The 17,713-nt window shown below is 35.3% G+C and overlaps 3 protein-coding genes across 7 annotated transcripts in view; 1 reads left to right on the top strand and 2 right to left on the bottom strand.

The window, feature by feature from the left end:
* LOC106710866 (catenin alpha) overlaps window positions 1-17,713 on the top strand; it is a 58,247-nt gene that overhangs the window by 25,400 nt on the left and 15,134 nt on the right. The gene's annotated exons all lie outside the window — the stretch shown is intronic.
* LOC106710878 (bile salt-activated lipase) lies at window positions 2,865-5,703 on the bottom strand. The gene is made up of 3 exons (XM_045685403.1): window positions 5,498-5,703; window positions 3,596-4,830; window positions 2,865-3,376 (listed from the first exon to the last, which is right to left on the bottom strand). Exons 1-3 carry the CDS (start codon window positions 5,672-5,674, stop codon window positions 3,187-3,189), a joined length of 1,602 nt encoding a protein of 533 aa, XP_045541359.1. The 5' UTR covers window positions 5,675-5,703; the 3' UTR covers window positions 2,865-3,186.
* On the bottom strand, window positions 8,126-11,608 carry LOC106714610 (acetylcholinesterase). Its single transcript, XM_014507704.2, has 3 exons — window positions 11,414-11,608; window positions 9,801-11,041; window positions 8,126-8,378 (listed from the first exon to the last, which is right to left on the bottom strand). The coding sequence occupies exons 1-3, from the start codon at window positions 11,588-11,590 to the stop codon at window positions 8,192-8,194; spliced, it is 1,605 nt and encodes a 534-aa protein (XP_014363190.2). The 5' UTR covers window positions 11,591-11,608; the 3' UTR covers window positions 8,126-8,191.

Below are 17,713 nucleotides of genomic sequence, written 5' to 3'. Positions count from 1 at the left end.
CTTGACTGATTGTTATGAAATTTTATATGCGTATCCAGAAGGTCTGAGAATCGGCTACTATCTATTTTTCATACCCTACTAAGTTTTTTTAATTGCGCGCGTACGGAGTCGCGGGCGACAGCTAGTTTCTATATAAAACTCTATTTAGCAACCAAAACAATGGTTTCAATATAAATAAAATGTAGAGTTTTAGAGATCTTACTTTAATATTATAAATACGAAAGTTTAGATGGATGTTTGTTGACTTATTTTCCGGATCTCGCTGATATTTGACATAGATGAAGAACATGGTCTGTTGTTTTTGTAATTCCACGCGGATGGAATTGGGGTAAAAAGCTGGTATTAGTAAATTTAAAATCTTACTTCTTACTAATATTATAAATACGAAAGTTTAGATGGATGGATGCATGTTTGTTTGAAAGTATCTCCGAAACGACTCAACGTATCTTGATGAAATTTGACACAGATGTAGAACATAGTCTTTAAGAACACATAGGATGATTATTAAGTTTTTTTTTTTTTTAATTCAGCACGGACGGAGTACGCAACTTGAGATTAGCTTAGTTAAATAGTCATATTTTCAACCAAGAAATCCGTTGTACAAGTCTTTACCGGACACCCTGTAGAACATACATAAAGCGCATAAAAAATAATTTTGAACATCGTATATATGGTGCGTAGTTATTAGGCATACGTAAAGGTGAATTGCCAGATGATAGGATTGTGAGTGGAAAGGTCGACTTATGAATAGGGTTGTCAAAACAAATATTACTGTGGTAATATAAATATTATCTGAGTAGTGTTTATTCAAATATTACCAACCTTAAAGGATATTATAGCAGCTTTTTTTCCTTGATCTTTAATATATTTATTGAAAAAAAAAATCGGTCAGGTGTGAGTCGGATTCGCGTATCGAGTGTTCCGTACAAACATGTAGGTGTATAAGTAAAATGTTCAGTTTTCACGATGTTTTTCTTTATCTGTACTATAAGACGTTGCTTCGTACTAAATATCCAGATTCTGAGTTCACCCTGTAGGTTTTGATTACCTTGCGAGTGTCGAAATATGTGAAAATTTAAGACATAAACGGCTGTATCTTTGGATTGCGTTGGCTTAGACGTTTGAATTTCATAGCTCAACGGGACAGTAGAGCTGAGTATCTATCTTCTATCTATCTATATATATAAAAGAAAGTCGTGTTAGTTACACTATTTATAACTCAAGAACGGCTTAATTGATTTGACTGAAAATTGGTGGGCAGGTAGCTTAGAACCAGGAAACGGACATAGGATCATTTTTACCCCGTTTTATATTTTTTATTCCGCGCGGACATAGTCGCGTGTAAAAGCTAGTTTATAATAAATTCCTGCTTGATACCTCCACGCATTCCTGAGAAAACAGACAGACGGACGGATGGATAACAAAGTGACCCTGTATGAGTTTCGTTTATTCCTTTCGAAGTACGGAACCCTAAAAAATCTAAATAAAATTGTTTTTTTTATACAGATGGTTACACATGTCATTTTCAAACAACCTGTATAAAATTAAATGTGATATTTCCTTAAATATTTATAAGCTGAACAAGTAATATATAAATAATTTTTAATCGATTTCGTTTAACTTGGTCGGTTTATTTAAGTTAAATCAACTAATAACTTAAATTAGACCAACTTTAAGTTAATAGCCGTATCTTGGTACTCATCGTTAATAAATACAATATTATATTAAAGAAAACAGTTTCTTCTTTAAAATGTTTTTGAAAGATTTTTTTTTAATTTTTTTATGCCCTGGTATCAACCCTAATGGTCATGTGAGGAGCATTCCAAGAATTAATAGAACTGTTTTGGTGATACGGATCAATATAAATATAAAAATTCGAATGTCTGTTAATCCGTGAAGGTTGCAGTACTAGGCCAGATGCGTTATATATTTAAATAAATAAATATAAATAACACTTAAATAGATTTTTTTATCGAAATGTACCAAGTAAAGTCCAATTAGAATCGGTCCAGGTGTTCCGCAGATTACCCGGAACAAAGACGACCTTGTCAACAGATAGACGGATAGACAAAAATTAAAAAATGTATTGTTCTTTATAAGTATGTATAAGAAAAATGACGATTTTTTTACCATACCATAGGCCTAATTTTAGTCCACCTTCCCTTCCTACTCCTTTTCTAATAAGGAAAAGATGGGATGGGGAGGTGGATTTGATGGAGGAGATGCATAGGAAGGTTAAATTTTCTCTTTTTGTGCGTCTCCTCTTTCGTCGATTGAGGGTAGGCAACGCATCTGCAATTGTGAATGTCTATGGGCAGCGGTCGCTTCACCATTTCGGTGAATTCATGTGGCCGCTTCCTTGTTTGCCTTGTAATATAAAAAAATACAGACACTTCAATTTTTATATGTATAGATAAAAACTTAACTCAAAAATGGATTAATTTGTATGAAATTGGAGATAAATTTGAGATAGTCTGATGTAGAGCTTTGGCTGCTTACTTACTTTGTTTCACGAGAACGAAGTTACAAATGAAAGTTAGTTTTAACATAAAAAATTAAACACATAAATATAATATGCTTTATTTAAACTAACATCTATAAAGTATCCGTCAAACTCCACTGTCGTGACCCTTGTTTTAATATTAGACTTCTAAATATTAATAGACTGGACATTACGAACCAAACCAAAACTCAAAGTGATGTATCATCGGTACAGTTTCCGTCGTCTTGTTGGATACTTGTTTTATTTTATATTATATGGGTGCAAACGAGCAAGCGGCCACCTGGATTCACTGGAATGGCGAAGCGACCGATGCCCATTGACATTTGCGTTTGAAGATGCGTTGCCTACCTTTAACGGAAGGGAACGTGGAATATAATTAGGCCTCTAGCACCCACACTCATCAGATGAAAAGCGGAATTGCTTCCACTTTATGCCTGTCTTCTGCGTGGTCGTGGTACACCGCGCGAGATCCATTCGTGCACCCAACAAATATTATTGTTACAGCATTTACCACTGTTAAAATAAATGTGCTCGAAATGTCCACTCTATAACTAGTATTATATTAGAATCTCTTTTATTAATAAATACTGTCATCCCTTTAATTTTCTTTGAGAAGAAAGAGACAACAGTATGTGGTAAAGTGTCACTGCAGTCGAATTCTATGGTAATATAAGCACTATATCTTAATTATCTTTGTATCCCTTTAATAAATGCTTGTTCATTGTAAAGAAAAGATCTAAGAACGCCATTCGGTCATGGAATGGCCGTTTCTTTAGCGTCAGTTCGTTGTCGATGTCGAGATATGTTAGAACCTCTTTTGTCACTGGTGTCCATTGTACTGGCAATAAATCTGTTGCTTCTGGTGTTGGGTTTCTGTGGAAATAAAAAAAAAATCAATTGGTGAAGTGTCTTCTAAGTGTTTCTTTTAGATCCTTACATAGTACAATTTGCTTCTTTATATTATGTACTAATGTTTGAAAAATGATATAAATTTTGTAGCGTAACCGAATTGTATGTCTCTTTACATTAGATCACTTTCTACTCGTGTACTGTCAACTAAAGAATTTCTGGTTAAAAGATGTCTCAACTTACCCATACTTGACGAAATTAGTCCACATTGTTGTAATTCTATCTATAACAAGTTGATCCTCTTCTGTTGGTGGTTCTTCCATTCTTGAAACATCGAATAGATAACCTATCTCATCAGCGTGTCCTGCACCGTCTTCAGTGATATTTAGTCTCCATTTAAGATAGTTTCTATCTCCAGAATACGAGAATATGTAATGATAAACATTTCCAGAATTTTCCAGATATTTCTGAACACTTCTATGGACTGGATGATTGAACATAATATCTGATTCGAAATCAATAAGGTTTTCTTTTAAATCATCAACGTTATTATCATCACCTATGTAGAATTGTCTAACTAAAGTTACCATTTCATCATCTTCAAAGTTAAATGCCATTGATAAATATTCTTCAAATGTATCCAAATATAAGTGTCCTAGTCCAATATTTGCACCTACTAGCATTTCCTTATTATTATATCCAGTAAGAATTGGTATGTTTTTAGCTTTTGGTATTTCACTGTTTATCGGATGTTCAGCGACAAATGTTTCAACACCTTCAAATTCTTTTTCAACGCAAGGCATGAAACTTAAATTTGATTCTATTGCAACTGCTATAACTAATTTTGGATCGACCGAAGCTAAAAAGTTTATTGCTTCAATAGTATCTTCTGTCTCAAAGCCCAATTTATCTGCTAAAATAGTAGGTGCGTTCGGATTAGATTCAACTATCGCCCAAGGGCCTAATGTAGTACCGCTCTGCATTATCACTTTATCGAAAAGTTTCTCTTGTTTAGATAATAATTGGAAATCTACAGACGCAGCTCCAGCGCTTTCTCCAAATATAGTCACTTTGTTAGCATCGCCGCCGAAAGCACCAATATTTTCTTTAACCCATCTTAAAGCGTTTAATTGATCTTTCAAGCCTTGATTTCCAGGTACATCTGGTGTGTCTAGACACATGAAACCATAAGGTCCAACACGATAGTTGATTGTGACTACTATGACGTCATTCCTGACCAGATATTTAGGTCCGTATACGTATCTACCAGCGTAACCAATTTGGAATCCGCCACCATATATCCAAACTAGAACTGGGAGTCTATTCAAACTGGTCGCTGTGTTTGGCACGTATAAGTTGAGATGCAAACAGTCCAGTGAGCCAGTTATTTGGTTACTGAATTCCTCCAATTGTGGGCAAATTGCTGAGTCATCGATGGCCTCGAATGTCTCTTCGAAGTCAGGATATGGTAGTGATGGCTGGAAATAAATATAACATGTTGAATTTAATAATGTAATTTATGAAGCAATATTTCTAGTGTGGATTTAAAGAGGATATAGTAAAATTGGAGAATGCATTGATTTATAGAAGATATGAAAAAAATGTACTAGTATTTTACAAAGAGATGGTCAAAGTATTGCTTCGAGATAAATTGAAATCGATGAAATTAGTGACTTGCAAATAAGAAAAAATCATTTAAATGAACTGCCAATTTGAAATATATATAACTACTAGCTGTCGCCCGCGACTCCGTCCGCGCGCATTTAAAAAATGGGGGGGGGGGGGTATGAAAAATAGATGTTGGCCGATTCTCAGACCTACTGAATATGCTCACAAAATTCCATGAGAATCGGTCAAGCCGTTTCGGAGGAGTATGGCAACGAAAACTGTGACACGAGAATTTTATATATAACTATTCCGTTATTATCGTCACTGATATATTAATAGAGTAGCTATCGCCCGCTACTCCGTTCACGCGGCATTAAAAAAAACTTAATAAGTAACCTATGTGTTCTTCCAGACTATGTTCCGGAGATACCTTCTAACATCCATCTAAACATTCGCATTTATAATATTAGTAAGATAGTATAATAATTTGCACTTAACCCTCTACTAATGGATTCTTGTGAATATTGTTATACTTACCCCGAATGGATTGGTATAATTGACCATAGCATATGGTATACCGAGGAACATAGCGTAGTCTCCATCGGTCGCCTGCAGTCCTCGGATCAGACCCCGCTTGCTGTCCACTAGTGGGTCAAGTCGGGGCGATGCCCACGCTCCGGTAAAACATAGTAGTTGTAGTATTATATACTTCATGTTAACTGTACGGTGGTATAGTACAATATGGTATGCTTTTTAAAGAATACTTTTAAAGTTATCACTTTTTTCTCAAGTACTTGATTAGATATAAATTTAAGGGTCAGTGTATTTTGTTATAGTGTAGTTAGTTTTTGTATTTATCTTCTATATATATAAAAATGACTCCCTAAATCCCTTGGTCACGCCATTACGTGAACAGCTGGACCGATTTCACTTTTTTTTTTGTTGTTGTTGTGTTTGTTATTGTCAGGAGAAGGTTCTTATGACAGAAAAAATAAAAAATTTTAGATGGATGGATGGATAATGATGTTTGTATGAAGGTATCTCCAGAAAGGCTTAATGAATCTTAATGAAATTTGGATATAAAACACATTCTAGAAGAACATATAGGTTACATATTAAGTTTTTTTTTAATTCCGAGCAGTCGAACTCGCCGGCGACACCTAGTTTGATAATAAAATCGCTTATTACACTGTTTTGTTAATAAAAAACAAATAAACTGACTGATTGTTTCCATTATGACACTCAGGGGATGTATACGAATTGAATTACACCCCAATCATCAAAATCGGTTTAGTCGTTGAGGTTACAATAGGATACATTCCAAACCACATATGCGCAAAAACGACCCTCCTGAGTCATTCGGGTTACAAATAACTACGAAACTAATACGTTTTGGTATAGAAAGAGGTAGAAATTGATCTATTCGTTTAATCTGTTTTAGTTCTCGTGTATAACGTACATTTTATTTAATTGAATTATTAACATAACCCACTCCCAAGTATGGATAATTTTTTATTAGTTTTTTATGTAGTTACTCTCTTGAATTGCAAATTAGTGTACGGAACTCCTAACTGTGTAACTGATTGATAAAGATATAAAATCTTACGACAGATGGTTCAGTTATCTATACGTAACCTTGGATTTGATGTTTTGGATTTATAGATAGGGTTGTCAAGTCTTGTAATTGAGGTCATGAAAGTGAAAATGGCCTGGCATTTGGCTTTGACAATGTTGGTATTGCCGAAGTGTTTTATGACTTTCTATTCTAAGTATATTAAAGTCCTATGATCTGATACCGACATGTGGACGCTTGGTATAAGAAGGCAAGTGTTGACATGTCAGTCGTATTTTGGTTTCGTGGATTACTTCAAAGTTTTTATTGAAATTTGACATCCCTATTTTTGGATCAACTGTGACGTTTACTGAGATAATTTTGCATTGAGATTATTTTTCTTGTTGCATAAAAGGAATTTTCTAGAAGTTATTAACACTACATGAAAGTTGAATAAGGCAGCTGATAATATTTTAGCTGATTTTCGATACATTTTTATACAATAAGAAATAGTTAACTTATTTAAAAAAAAAGAAGCCTATCCACTTATATTAAAATCTGTATTGACGTTCTGAAGTTATGTGGTAACGAACATCCAAACGTTAGCATTTTTAATAATAGTAACAAGTAAAATTGTCTCTCTTATTATAAACGAGAATGAAAGGGATAGCAAAATTTACAATACTACGAAATAGGAGACTAACCGTTAATGGCTTTTGTCTATTGATTCTTGATAAAATTTTTCTTTAACGGTTTATTTTAATACAAAATAAATTCATACCGTTTTTGTTAATCAATCATAAAATAGTCTATTTAAATAAAAATGAATCCCTATATTCCTTGGTCACGGCCATCACGTGAACAACTGGAGCGATTTCACTTTTTTTTTTGTTGTGTTTGTTATTGTCAGGAGAAGGTTCTTATGACAGAAAAAATTGAAAAAATTTAGATGGATGGATGGATAATGATGTTTGTTTGAAGGTATCTCCAGAAAGGCTTAATGGATTTTAATAAAATTTGGTAAAGATATAAAACCAAGTCTGGAAGAACGTATAGGCTACATATTAAGCTTTTTTTAATTCCGCGTAGACGAAGTCGCGGGCGACAGCTAGTAAGAAATATATTTGCTTGATGCTACGTTTAATAATTATACATCATGGTTAGATTTTTCTCAAAGCTGATAAGTTGATATCAAGCAATAATATTTTTTATTTAAAAAGCACATTAGGGTATAGGGAAATCTATTATTATAACGCTTTTCTTTATTATTTTTATAACTTATATATTATTAAGTAGATGTATGTATATATACTCTCGAGAAGCGAGAGAGTTGTCTCAGGACTGTGCCGTATGAAGGTTGTGGTCTCTGTTTACCCCTCTGGGTTCCCGACGTCAGTTATGTTGTTCTTTATATATATCACAAATATAGTTTTAATAACTTCATCTAATATGTGTTTCTTGATCGTTACACTTTTACAACATTCTTATCTGATATTTCTCTAAGCTTTTCTCCACCTAGTACTTATTTTAGTCTCATTCAGTCTAGTCTTTGTGTAGTCTACATTAAAACAAATTGAAACAAGCATTCTTTTTTATTAAAAAAATCATGTGGTCAATTATTATCATATATTTTTTCCTGCAATAAATAATCAAAGTTTTTCTAGGTTATTTCGTTAGTTTTACCCTTGATTGGCCTTTAACAAATGTTGGTTAGCTTTATAAAATAAGTCCAAGAATGTTGTCCTTTTGTGGAATGGTCGACTGCTAATGGTTAGCTCTTTGTCAATATCCAAATAAGTGAGAGCATCTTTAGTAATTGGGTCCCATTTAATTGGCAAAAGGTCTGTTGTCTCCGGTGTTGGGTCCCTGTAAAGAATACATATTTATAGCAAAAGGAGATTTTTTTATAATAGAAGGGTGCAAACGAACAGCGAGAACGCCGATGTGTTTGTCGACATCCATGGACATTGTAAGATTGAGATGTAAGACACGATACGAGTAAACGGCTACTTGAATTTGCCAAAAAAGCGAAGTGACCGTTGCCTATAAACATTGGCTTTTACAAATGCGTTGCCTACCTTTAATTGACAGAGGAGGACACAAAGAGGGGATATTTCCGTTTCCTTTGCGTCCTCTGCCAAATCCACCACATCTTCCCATCCCTTCTTCATCAGAAAAGGGTGGGAAGGGCAAGGGGACGCGCACTCATAAGACTGTACTCGGAATTGCTTCCACTTCTGCATGTCTTATGTGTGGTAGTACAGTAGTCACAGGTCGAGTCGGCCTATTCGTACAAAAGATGTTGTTACAGTCTGTACCACTGTTTTGGCCGTTTATCAAATATTTTATTGGTAAAGGAAATCATGGTGATACAACCTACATATTGTGTACAAAGAAATTCGTGCGATTTGTCTGGGGGGGCGTTTGTGGTTGACTGAGGTCTAGTCACTGAATACATTAGTGTTCCCTCGCCCCGTCGCATGGTAGAGGGAACCAGAGGGGTTTAGTGTGTATGCACCCTGTTTCCTGTCCCACTCGGGGCCAGGAATAGTGAGGAGTTCCACATACCCACGCGCCTTTCCCCAAGGCTCGTGGTATGCGTAATCGCATTCCCCTCTCTAAAAAAAGGCCCTAGTCACTGACTCAGAACAGGAGCCAACACAATGTGTATATGTCGTAACTATCATTTCCCCTTTTACCCGAAAAATAATTTGTTGTTTGTTATCTAAAATTCTTATCTATCTAAACTATATTGCAAAGTAATTAAATTGCGAAATAACAGATTTGGTGCAATAACAAGATATTGTTTGTTACAGTTCAATGATAAGATATGTCATATTTAAGTAATTATCAATCAATTACGTGCCCAATTTAATTCATAAAGTTGGTATTAGTTGAACGAAGAAATGTATATAAGGAGTATCATCATCAACCTGCCCTTATCCCTATGGAGGATTGGCACAGTATGTACTACTCCTCTATACATCTCTATCAGCCGTCATATCTGAATCGTCAAATCGTCAAATCCACTTCCCCTTCCCACCCTATCCTTATTAGAAAAGTGTGGGAAGAGAAAGAATACTAAAATTAGGCCTCCGGCACACACTCTCATCGGACGAAACGCGTGTCTTTCGGTGTGAGTTAAGGCGTGTCTTCTGTGTGGTCGTGGTATTGCACCGTTCGAGCCGTAGCATACGTGCAAAAGATATTGTTGCCGGCGTCTACCACTGTTAAACTTATTGTACTGCAAAATCCTAAACAAAGCACTTTACTTCGATTAAAACTTACCCATATTTAACAAAATTAGCCCACAACGTTGTTATCCTGTCGATAACAAGTTGGTCTTCTTCTGAAGGGGATTCCTTGAAAATAGATGCGTCAAATAAGTAGCCAATTTCATCAGCATGAGATGCTCCACCTATAGTTATATTATTCCTGTACTTTACGAAGTTCCTGCCACCGGAATATGAGAAGATGTAGTAGTAGACTTTACCACCGTTTTCCAAATACTTGTATAAGCTTCTATGCACCGGATGACCAAAGGTATAATCTGCTTCAAAGTCCATAAGATTCCACCGGATCTCTTCACTAACTTCTTCATCCCCCACATAGAATTGTCGCACTATACTTTCCAAGTCTTCATCGTTACTCAGATCAAACATCATTGCTAAATTGCTTTTGAATATGTTCAAACTTAGAGTAGAAATTGGCCTAATAACATATGGTACTAGCATTTCTTGGTTATTATACCCAGTTAGTATTAAGACATCTTTAGCCTTTGGTATAGCACTATTTATGGGATGACTAGCTATAAATTTCTCAACACCTTCAAAGTCTTTTTCTATGCAAGGCATAAATGTATTTGGTATCTCTAAGGAAGCTGCAATTACTAGGTCAGGTTGTACAGTGGCCAAGAATTTCAAAGCATCATTCACGTCATCTGTGTCTAGACCGAGGCGTTTTGCTAATGCTATAGGTGCACTTCTGTCAGAATCCTCAATAGCCCATGGGCATTGTGCTGTTCCACTTTGTAATATTATTTGATTGAATAGCTTCTCCTGTTTAGAAAGAAGATGATAGTCGACTGACACACCTCCAGCGCTTTCACCGAATATTGTAATTTTATTACTATCTCCTCCGAATGAATCTATATGTTCTTTTATCCAACGTAATGCTAATAATTGATCTTTTAAGCCCTGATTCCCTGATACTTCAGGTGTATCTAGACACATGAAACCGTATGGCCCCAATCTATAGTTTAATGTTACTAGAATAATGTCTTGTTTCACTAAATATTTTGGGCCATGAATGAAGCGACCTGCGAAGCCGATAAAAAATCCACCTCCATGTATCCATACCAGTACTGGTAGTTTGTTCCTTGTTGTGGCTTTGTTAGGTACGTAAATGTTGAGATGTAGGCAATCCAGTGTACCAACGATTTGATTGTCGAATTCTTCTCTTTGTGGACAGATGGCGGTGTCATCATTAGCTTCGAAAACGTCATCGAAATCGGGGTATGGTAGTGATGGCTGAAAATAAAGATAGAAAATAGAAAATTTTTCTAAACAATAATAATTTTGGTTATATCTTGTTACAATATAAGGAGTAGCCATAAAGAATATTCATATTTTGTTAAAAATCTCAAATTATATTAATATTTCTGATAAAACACCTTTTCGCATAACTATGTAACTACCCTTGTTTTACATTATGACTTCACTTTATCTCACAATTTTAGGCGTTTCTGATTTCGGGGTTTGATCGAAAAGAGTTTTATTTTCATACAATTGCCAAGTGATAAATATAGGACTTCAAACCTGATATAATGAATTATTAAATCATCATTATAGTTATCAAGCGGTTAGAAAAACATTTTAGATCACATTACTGAATAAACTTACCCCGAATGGATTACTTGCATTAACTTTCGCAAAAGGTATTCCCAAGAACATAGAATAATCACCATCAGTTGCCTGCAAACCTCTAATCAGTCCTATCTTAGTATCCACTAAAGGGTCTATCCTAGGTAATGCAGATACTGTAACCAGAAGCACCAAATTGACCACAAGGATCTTCATGTTGTCGAAAATATAATAGATATGTCATAGATAATTTCGAGGAACTCCTTTTAAAGAGTGAGTGAGTTCAAGAGATTGATAAGAATCAGCATTATTAAGCGACGATCACATAGAAAAAGTTAGTTTTTTTTGTTGTAAATGATGAAGAACGATGAAAGAACGACTTATATGACAGATGTAAGATCTGAAGGATGAAGACCTGGTCACCACATAAAGTGGGATAAGGACAGGGAGATGACTATAATTTTTTTAATTAACAACATTAGATTTTACAAGATGCTTTTATATTAAGCTGAATTCGCTGAAATAGAGAAGCGACCTCTGCCCATAGATTACATGAAACATTTGTAGGTAACGCATCTGCAATTTCGGATATGGCAATGTATATAATGGCAAATTCTCTCTTTCCCTTCCTACGCATTCTCTCCTCCGTCTAATACTTTCCCCTTTACATCCATTCCTTATGAGAAAAGGGTGAAATAAAACGTAACTAAAATTAGGCTTCCAATCAGACAAAACGCGAAATTGCTTCCACTTGCCGCCTGTCTGTGCCGTTATGGTATTGCGTCGTTGGAGGCGGTCCATTCCTGGAACAGATGTTGATGTTATTGTCGGACTGTAGCTGTCTTGTCATGTCAGGTCTCCGTTATTGGAACGAAGTTCCTTATCGCGCGTTGTGAAAGGGGGCTAGACGGAAAAAATTCTTACGAAAAGTTGTCACGACACTTTTTGCTATATCACCATGGCAACGACGTGACAATATATAACGAAAATTCATAGCAATAAAATGTACTTCTTGTGAAGACTTAAGTTTTTTTTAAAGAATAGACATTGGTTCCTTCACTAATTAATTGAAAGGAACTTCGTTCCATCCGGGTGTCCCTTGACACATCTCAAGTTTTTTTTTTATATCAGCATTTCTCTCACCAGGTGAGACAAGCTTGTCGGTCTAAAATTTAATTTGATTTTGTATTTAAATAACTTCAATTGAAAGTCATCTTAATTTTGTTATCTAACATCAGTGATGTTGGTGTGTTGATACGATATCTATGATTTTGCGATAAATGTTTTCTTTGTAGATATTACTTCCCATCCGAAAGCGCTTTTTAGCCGACTTCAAAAAGAAGGAGGTTATCAATTCGACTGAATTTTTTTTTTTTTTGTAAACAACATGATTAAGCGTGAAAAATATTCAATTGATTACGCAGTGTTTTTGATACTTATAGAATTTAACAAACGTAGCATGTCGCTGCATGAATGCCAGATAGGCTGTCATGCACTTATAAATATAGTATACTAGCTGTCGCCCGCGACTCCGTCCGCGCGCAGTTAATAAGCTTATATGACACGTTCGTAGATTTACCATAGCAGCGCCATCTATTGATTACTTACTCAACCCAGTCGAAAGGTATCGACATCTGTTAGAATCATTTGGAGTTAACAGATAATTGTGACTGTCGAATAATAACAGACAAATAATTAGCAATAAATTAAAATTGCGACTATAATTTGAGATTTAAACTATCCTATCTCTCAAGTTGGATGGAACTGCACATGGTGTGCGAATTTTATTATAATCGGTTAAGTGGTTTAGGAGTCCATTGAGGACAAATATTGTGACACGAGATTTATATACATTAAGATTGGTATTAACAAATGATGTTTTTTTTTTTTCAAATTTCGTTCGGACAGTTGCGGGCGAAAACTGGTAACATTATAAATGCGAAAGTTTAGATGGATGTTTGTCTGAAGGTATCTCCTGAACATCTCAAAGGATCTTAACGAAATTACTACTTATTATTTTTGATGTGAAACATCTATAGGATCACTTGTAAACCGAATTGTTGGCGTGGCGACGCTTGTCGTGGCGACGGGTCGCCAAGCTATACTGAGGTATACATACATATATATATATACATATATATATACATATATATATATATATATATATATATATATATATATATATATATATATATATATGATTTTAATAATATTTAATATTATTATTATTATTATTTATTCATTCATTCATTCATTCATTCATTCCTTCCTTCATTCATTCATTCATTCCTTCCTTCATTCATTCATTCATTCATTCCTTCCTTCATTCATTAATTCCTTCATTCATTCATTCATTCATTCATTCATTCATTCATCCATTCATTCATTCATTCATTCATTCATTCATTCCTTCATTCCTTCCTTCATTCATTCATTTGTCATTTATTTATTTATTTATTTAATATTTTATGCATATTACTTGTACACACACGATGTTTCAGATCTGCCAGGCGTCCCATGACGGCTCACGTTTTTTTTATTCCTCGCGGAGTCGTGGCCGACATTTATTATGAAATAAATAAAATTTTTACAACTAAATTCAACAGTACTAAATAATAAAGGTTTTTGTTTAGCTGTTAACGAAATCTAAAGCAAAAAAAAATAACTCTCAATTGAAAGTGAACCTCATCCAAATAGTCCTTGACGTTTGACCCTCTGTCAAAATAAAAACTGACACAAAAACGAACCTGCGTCTTGAAGGTTGACAGCATTATACTAGACCCCAGTCCTTCACCTTTGTGAACTAGCCACCTGCGCTGACTTCGTACGGGAAATCTAAATAACATGTTTATCCAATGACTTCCGACGTTTTCATTTTTTAAAATATTAGTTTCTTTATTCCTTTTAAATATTTCAGGTAAGCTAGAAGTGTGTGCTTAAATATAGTTCCCATTAGTCGGATGACGGGATTCGAACCCACGATCGCTAGATCGGCAATCAGTACTTTTTTTTTATATTACAAGGTGGCAAATGAGCAAGCCACATGAATTCGCCGACATAGCGAAGCGACCGCTGCCCATAGACATTCGCAATTGCAGATGCGTTGCCTACCTCCAATCGACGAAGGAGGGGACGCACAAAAAGAGAATATTTAAACTTTCCATTCTTTTCTTAAGAAAATAGGACTACGATTAGGCCTCCGGCACCATACTCATCAGACGAAACGCCTATTACTTCCACTTGATGATTGTCTTCTGTGTGGTCGTGGTATTTCACTTGGCGAGCTGGTCCATTCGTGTAACAGATGTTGTTGCTGGCGTCTACCTATTAAAAGTTGCATATGCATTTTGACCTTTACAAAATGGCGTAGGCGCAGCGTTATAGACACCGGTTTTGTACCACCTAAATGTGACCTTTTATGTCACCTGTCATCTCGGTGGTAATGACCTTATTATATTTACATTATCATAAACTATTGCGTAGTTATATATTAATACTAGCTGTCGCCCGCGACTCCGTCAGCGCGCAATAAAAAAAAAATGAAAAATAGATGTTGGCCGATTCTCAGACCTACTGAATATGCTCACAAAATTTCATGAGAATCGGTCAAGCCGTTTCGGAGGAGTACGGTGACGAAAACTGTGACACGAGAATTTTATATATTAGATTATCATAGGTGGCCTATGTGTTCTTCCAGACTGTGTTTTACATCTATACCAAATTTCATTATGATCCATGCAACCGTTCTAGGGACACCTTTTAACAAACATCCATCCATTCAAATGAGACTAGTACTAGTGATGAAAAAATTAAAAAGCAAAAAGTTACCCCTGAGCGTCGGTGGTGAGTTTAAGCACTTGGCTTGTAATCTGCAGGTCCTGAGTTCGAATCCCGCCATGTAACAGTGTGTGTACATTTATCCGACGTTCTTATGGTGAAGTAAAACATCGTGATAGGCAGGTTGCATATATGAATGTGAAGGTCCAACGGTAGAACTAGAAAGAGATGGTGACAACTGAAATGAAGATGCTCAACTTGGAGAGATAATGACAGAGAGATGATGATTGTGTAGTACAACAAATATTGAAATGTCGTAACATGTTACAGTCATAGAGAACAAATAATGCAATACGCAGTTACGTCATTGGTATTGCATAACTCAATGCAGTAAGGCCTAATTAGATTTACAAACATTGACATTTTGAAATATGAGAGGAAGATTTTAAAATTACATTTATAACGGACGATTTTCTTAAGATATCATTATACTAGCTGTTGCACGCAACTCCGTCAGTGCAGAATTAAAAAAAAACCTTTATTAGTAGCCTATATGTTCTTCCGTACTCTGTTCAATTTCGTCAAGATCCGTTGAGCCGTTCTGGAGATATCTTCAAACAAACATCCATCTAAACATTCGCATTTATAATATTAGTAAGATTAGTAGTCGTTGTAAACGACCGAAATACCACTACCACACAGAAGACAGGTGTCAAGTGGAAACAACTCTGAGTACAGTCTGATGAGTGTGGTGCCGGAGGCCTAATTTTAGTCCCCTTCCCCTTCCCACCCTTTGCTTATAAAAAGTCGATTTGACGGAGGAGGAAATATCGCATAGGAAGGGTAAATATACTCTTTCTGTGCATCCCCTTCTCTGTTGATTTAAGCTAGGCAACACATCAGCAATTGCGGATGTCTATAGGCATCGTCGTCTCGCTATTTCGGCGAATCCAGGTGGCCGTTTACCAGCTTTTGATATAAAAAAATTACTTTATGTTCACGGAAAGCGTTACCTATTTTATATCAGTCAGTAAAATCGTCACGTTATCGTATCGTTACGTGTAAACAATCTTACAGTTAATGATTGTGTTTATATCAATGTTATAAAAAATGAAAGTCTGTAAGGTCGACATGTAAAGAATTTGTGATGGATCATCTATACTTGTTATAAGTTATAATAAAATTCAAACTTTATGACCGCTTGTGGTTAGCTGCTAAACCCTCTTCGGATGAAGGAAAGCGTGCGTAGTGAATTTTAAAGTGGTTCCTTAGCATGTCATAGAAAAATATTGCTTTTTAGCCGACTTCAAAAAGAGTTTATCAATTCGACTGTATTTTTTTAATTCATTTGCTGAGACGACCTATAATTACGTACATTTTTTGCCTTAAGTAAGACTAGGCTTTTGTGAACACGGCCTCACTACCATCAGCGTTTCTTCTCAAGTACATATGTGCAGTTTGCATCAGCGTGATTTCCTTCATTGTAAGAACGTACGATAAATATAGTTTACTATTAATTTTACAATCCCTGTTTATTTCACACAAAGAATGTTATATCATCATCATCAGCTCACTATACGTCTCCAGTGAGAGGTTCGGAGTCTACCCCAAGTTAGGGGTGACTAGGCCATAGTCATAGGTTGACTTCACACATATCATTGAATTTCTTCTCAGATATGTGCAGTATCACGATGTTTTCCTTCAACGTAAGAACGTCAGATAAATGTACATATGTAAATCGAAAAACACATTGGTACATGGCGGGATTCGAGCCCAGGACCTGCAGATTGCAAGTCAAGTGCTTAACCCCTAAGCCACCGACGCTCTTTGTTTATAAGTATATATAAATGTTATTAGTTTAGATGACGCATTAGGTATGTATTTACCTGGTAAAGGTCAATGTCACAGTTTTGTACCATTGTTTCTAATAAAAGTAAATGAAACAATAATTGCAAGCCTATATTCTAACACTGATTATTGTTACACTGTTATTAGACTCGTATTTTCTCAAATTATTCGAATACCGTAAAAAATCGATTATAACGACGTAGCTGGTAGTTTTGGTCGTTATAACCGATGTATGTCACTGTAATTTTTGGAACGAAGTTCCTTATCGCGCGTTGTGAAAGGGGGCTAGACGGAAAAAATTCTTACGAAAAGTTGTCACGACACTTTTTGTTATAGTAAGTATGTTAACGACGAATGAGCGCTACTTCACCATGGCAACGACGTGACAATATATAACGAAAATTCATAGAAATAAAATGTACTTCTTGTGAAGACTTAAGTTTTTATTCATAGAATAAACATTGGTTCCTTCACTAATTAATCGAAAGGAAATCCGGGTGTCCCTTGACACCTCTCAAGTTTTTTTTTTCTTAAGTGTTCTTTAGTAAGCTTAAAAAGGTGATGTCATCGAATATTATCGAATTCACATAATGGTGCATCTTTAGTATGTCAAGGACATTTTGAGGTCAATGTGGGTCCGAAATGTTACCAAATAAAACGGATTTAGTTTATTCTTGTCCGTTTCGTAATGTAATTTTAATAATTCATATTTGT

This window comes from Papilio machaon, chromosome 29, assembly GCF_912999745.1.
Source record: "Papilio machaon chromosome 29, ilPapMach1.1, whole genome shotgun sequence".
NCBI lineage: Eukaryota > Metazoa > Arthropoda > Insecta > Lepidoptera > Papilionidae > Papilio > Papilio machaon.
This window is presented reverse-complemented; position numbering and strand designations above follow the sequence as displayed.

Excerpts from the sequence above, each read along its gene's own strand:
- LOC106710878 (XM_045685403.1), bottom strand. The coding sequence starts at position 5,674 with ATGAAGTATATAATACTACAACTACTATGTTTTACCGGAGCGTGGGCA. Across the intron at positions 4,831-5,497 it reads ATTATACCAATCCATTCGGG|CCATCACTACCATATCCTGA; the intron begins GTAAGTATAACA and ends ATTTATTTCCAG. Across the intron at positions 3,377-3,595 it reads ACTAATTTCGTCAAGTATGG|AAACCCAACACCAGAAGCAA; the intron begins GTAAGTTGAGAC and ends TTATTTCCACAG.
- LOC106714610 (XM_014507704.2), bottom strand. The coding sequence starts at position 11,590 with ATGAAGATCCTTGTGGTCAATTTGGTGCTTCTGGTTACAGTATCTGCA. Across the intron at positions 11,042-11,413 it reads ATGCAAGTAATCCATTCGGG|CCATCACTACCATACCCCGA; the intron begins GTAAGTTTATTC and ends CTTTATTTTCAG. Across the intron at positions 8,379-9,800 it reads GCTAATTTTGTTAAATATGG|GGACCCAACACCGGAGACAA; the intron begins GTAAGTTTTAAT and ends TATTCTTTACAG.